Below are 4,617 nucleotides of genomic sequence, written 5' to 3'. Positions count from 1 at the left end.
GGGTCGGAGGTGCGACTGGTGCGTAGGCACCCCAACCCCTCCCCCGAAATTACCGAAGGTCCACATTTTCTGGGGAATAAAATTCAAGACACTCTAACATGTTCTAGAAATCCATCCACCAAAACTCCTTCACCAATCAGAGCAGTTTCCAACTAGGACTGTCTCTAATTTGTCGTACAATTAAGTATTTTTTAACTGTAGTTTTCATCTTTTTGAGAAATTTGAGTCAATGAGTGTCATTTCCGATTATCTAGATGTGCCATCTTCATAAATGTTCTTACCTCAACCCCAACCGTGGCAGACCTCCAGTGGCGGATTCTACATTTTTGAAAATTATAAAGAAATCTTGAAAAAAAAAACAAAAAAAAACAGTAGGCCTAATATTATCAAATTTAAATCCTCTGAGAGTGCCATTTTCGGTCATCAGAGGTGCCATAATCATAAAACATGGTGGGGCTGAGGTGGGTAGACACTATAATTCCTTCCGTGCCCTCCACCCCCTCTATTTCGAATTCCTGAATCCGCCACAGCCCCCATCTGTTACAGTCCATGACTCCACTATTTTGAATTCCTGGATCCGCCACTGATTACAAGTCGCAAATGTGCAAGCGCTTTACGAAGATTACACATCTACCTATGTACGTCTCTGACGCGAACGCCCTGGAGCGCTCACGTTAATATAATGCACATTCATTATGACACAAAAATCGAAATCGGTAGATTGGTAGACGTATTCGTTTCAAAACAACAAAGGGATTATTTGCTTTCCCTACCACTTTCCCAATCAGATTAATATATGGGCTTATTTTATTCTCGATTTTGTATTTTCGACGTCTACCCATCACATCCACGACGTTTGTAATTTTGTTCATATTCGCAATTTCCATTAATTCCATTTATTTATCATATAGGCCTAACATTTACATTTATGGTAAAAATTTAGTATTTTCAATACCCAATGATATTATGATCTGTTTACATTGTGCCCTTTATTTACATTGTGCTGTAATTTTACGTAGCATTTACAAGTTTTAATAGTATGCAGTGAAAATCCGAAACACCGCGTGGTTTTATTTACGATTCTTTAAATTTAATCCTATTAATAAACATTAACCCGTAGTTACATGTTCACAATGTGTTTAATTAGATTGATTTATTTGGTATAGGCCTAGATCATTTTCTTTAACATGTCAAAGTTGGCTATATTCATATTTAGGCCTATCAAAGTTTTGATAGCTGTAAACTTAACAAGCTTTAATTTTTTTTATTTTAAGTTATTTTAAAGTCGTTTTTTACACAATGTTTTTCTTATACTGTCAATATTTCTTTGTTTTTATGTTTGTTAAACAGTGTTATAGCCTATTGTCTGTTTTGTCATCTTTGTGAACGCACCTCATCGTGTGCCACTGTTTTAAAAGTGAAGATTCAATTAAAGATTATTATTATTATTATTATTGGAAAATATAATGTTTGCTCTCAAAACCAGTGACAGATTCAGGGGGTGGCGCCGGCCCGGACCCTCCCTCTAAATGGAAAAAAGAAAATAATATTCAAATTTTAAGTCTTAGAGTGGATATTTCCGGTCATTTGGGGTGCTATTATTAAAATGGTGGGGCTGAGGTAGTATCGACCCTCCATCACTGAAGATCACTCTGCCCCCATCCCCTCATTTCCTGGACCACTGAAAAAACGTCCACTACTGTTCATTTTGCAATCTTCAAAATAAGACCTCAAAATAGCAAACGTCTGAGCGCGAGGAGGTCCGCTCACTGCACGCCAGAAGGGCTCTGTCCCTATGCTCCCCACCCCCTGTCTCTTATACACATCTATGTAGTTGACTGTCCGAGGGGAATGTTCGGTGAGATGGTTGATAATGTGGCTGTGTGTGTAGAATGCCCTACAGGGACTTATCAGAACTCTACAGCAAGTGACTCATGTGTAACATGCCCCAACGGCCTGAGTACCATCAATACAGGTGCATTGGCGGAAGAAGAATGCATTAAAATTGGTAATTTATAGCAAATTAATTGGTTGTTTAATAGCATCTAAGCATGGACTGTGCTGCACTATTCCCACTGTCTCTTATACACATCTAGATGTGTATAAGAGACAGCTACTACTATTACCACCACTACCTTACCTTAGTACTACATACTATTATTACTGCTGCTAGTCCACTGCTGCCACTAATGACACGGTGGTTATGATGATGGTGGTAGTATGATAATGATGTTCATGATATGATAACAATGATAGGATAATATGTCTATAAATGAATGAAGTATCATGTTCTTAAGAATTAATGCTTCTGTCCACTTAGCGACAAACTTGAGTTTGTAAGATCCTGGGGACGTTTTACTTTAATATAACCAAATGTATCTAGAAACTTGCCACAATTTTCCATATCTTGAATTTGCTTTGCAAGCATATACGTCATATCTCGACGCCAATTCTCTGCGTTTAACATTGAGTTTCGAGAGACCGAGTACTCGTCACCCCTTGATTCCTTTGTATGTTCATTTAACCAGTTTACAACGTGTTCTGAAACCTCACCTAAACCAAGTCTGTCGTATATTTCTCTTGTTGTCATCAATGGCATCATTGATATATCTTCGTACCTTACTGCCATGTATTTTGATACCATCTGTTGCCCAATACTTGCATCTTTTATCCAAGCTTTACACCAATCATCTAAACCAGAATACCAGTCAGAAGGTAAATCCTGAACATCAAAGACAGATCTGTCTTCTGCTTTCATCTTTTTAATGACATCGGGAGCCCAAGCCTTTAGTTTTGACAAAGTCATTCCTCTTGGATCACGAATGAGATGCAATATTTTAAAATCTATTTCGCTATCGTTAAACAATTGTGACAGATTCAATATGTCAAAAATTCGAATAGATTTGATTACAATGAACTCTTTATTTTCACATTGTTCGTGTAGGCCTGTTAGTTTAGTCTCAATCGTATTGTACAATTTGGGTGATATACCTGATGGGTCTTTGTCGTTATCGCATGGATGACCCAAAAGCGATTGGATATCACATAATTGTTGACGGTAATTTACACGCTGCCTCATGGAGTTTAGATAGGGTTCCATATTTTCGAATCGACAATGATACAAGGAATTGATTATGTGTCCATATCGCTGAAGCTGTTTTGTGCTCTTTGTAATTGCTGATTCATTACTAGGCCTATACAAATCGATCAGACGTCCTGGTTCATACAGATAAAACACTCGTTCACTATTCGCTAAAATTTTCCCTAGAAATGATGAACCTGATCTTCCAGTGGCCAGTATATGGATCCCTTTGTAAACCTTTGAGTTCATCTGCTTTTCAGTGCTGGAATTGGCGTCAAGAGTGACAGGACGGAAGTCAGATTTCCTGGGTGTTGACAGAATATATTCACCAGTATTATTAATTTCATATTTTTTGTTGACTAATGTACGCATGCGAGCAATTTTATGAGGAGGTTGAGGAAAGCGGTCGACGATACTGTTTGCAGAAAAACTGTTTTGATATAGCGTATTCGTTAATAATATTGTGCCTATGCCAGCAATAATGATGACAGCAAAAGATGTTGCGTATTTCATACCTTTCGTATTATACGCCAGCTTATGCAATCTTAGTAATCCCACAAATTATATCAACGGCGGTTGATCTCATCAGAACTCTTTGGGTGGAATAATAATGCAAAACAGCATTTGGATGAGAAAATTCCTTGTACTAAATAGAAACCTCTTAGACCCACTGTGCTAAAAATTCGTAGGCCTATAAATTGATCACTGAAGAATATTCCTGTGCCAATTACTCCCTGGTTTGAATTTAAATAATTCAGGCTGTAGTGTCCTCACGACAAAATGATAATCAACACAAGGTTTCGAGCATTTTAACAAAACGTGTTCAGTATTTCTACTTAAGAGGTGCAGATTAGTAATTGAAGTTGATTGTTCCTTTTAATATTTACTTTACAATTTCCGTCTCAGACTTTGTAAGTTCCACCATCTGTTGGTTTCAAGGTGCAAGCGCTATATTATATTTACAGTCAGCCAAGTTCATTAAAAACATTCACATTTTTAAAATACTTCTTGCCGGGTTTTATAATAGAGTGGTTTTTATTCAGCAGTTCAGACTGCAATATTTTAGCCTGCCTCTTGCTTCGGTAGTTGTGATAATGCACATTCGTGTATAGGCAAAAGGCTACAAGTAGTGAGCTTGCTCGATATCCAAATTTTAGATCGATTATTGGCAAAAACATTATACAGTAAGTTATGCATCAACGCACAATGAAAGGATGGACGCAAACCAGCGTAAGCATTGTTTAGTTATTATACCGTATATTGATTTTAACAAATCAAATTTGGGTAGGCCTATTTTTGCTTTTCTTTGAAATAAATCCATCCTATTAAAGCGATATTTTAATAACAATGTCATAATTAATTACGCTTAATTCGAAGCTGTGGGCCTAGTCCTCAATAAACGTCTGGGAAAAAACTGTAACAACATAGTCATAGATCATCAAAGTCTCCGTCTAAACTTATTAGTCAATATCATTCCATATTTTAGATTGAGGGAATAATGACTTTTACCGTCGTTTTTCACCAAAGGGGTAGCT

The 4,617-nt window shown here is 37.1% G+C and overlaps 1 protein-coding gene across 1 annotated transcript in view; it reads right to left on the bottom strand.

Moving 5' to 3' along the window:
• Nucleotides 1-4,165, bottom strand: part of LOC117106971 (carbohydrate sulfotransferase 1-like) — a 5,081-nt gene extending 916 nt beyond the window's left edge. Inside the window, exon 1 of the mRNA XM_033248486.1 lies at nucleotides 2,141-4,165. Within this exon, the coding sequence (XP_033104377.1) occupies nucleotides 2,300-3,595 (1,296 nt within the window). The 5' untranslated portion in view covers nucleotides 3,596-4,165 and the 3' untranslated portion in view covers nucleotides 2,141-2,299. The remainder of the gene's footprint in view (nucleotides 1-2,140) is intronic.
• Between the last annotated feature and the right edge of the window lie 452 nt (nucleotides 4,166-4,617).

Source organism: Anneissia japonica, unplaced genomic scaffold, assembly GCF_011630105.1.
Source record: "Anneissia japonica isolate Jap-2015-1 unplaced genomic scaffold, ASM1163010v1 scaffold128950_len9224_cov188, whole genome shotgun sequence".
Classification (NCBI taxonomy): Eukaryota; Metazoa; Echinodermata; class Crinoidea; order Comatulida; family Comatulidae; genus Anneissia; species Anneissia japonica.
This window is presented reverse-complemented; position numbering and strand designations above follow the sequence as displayed.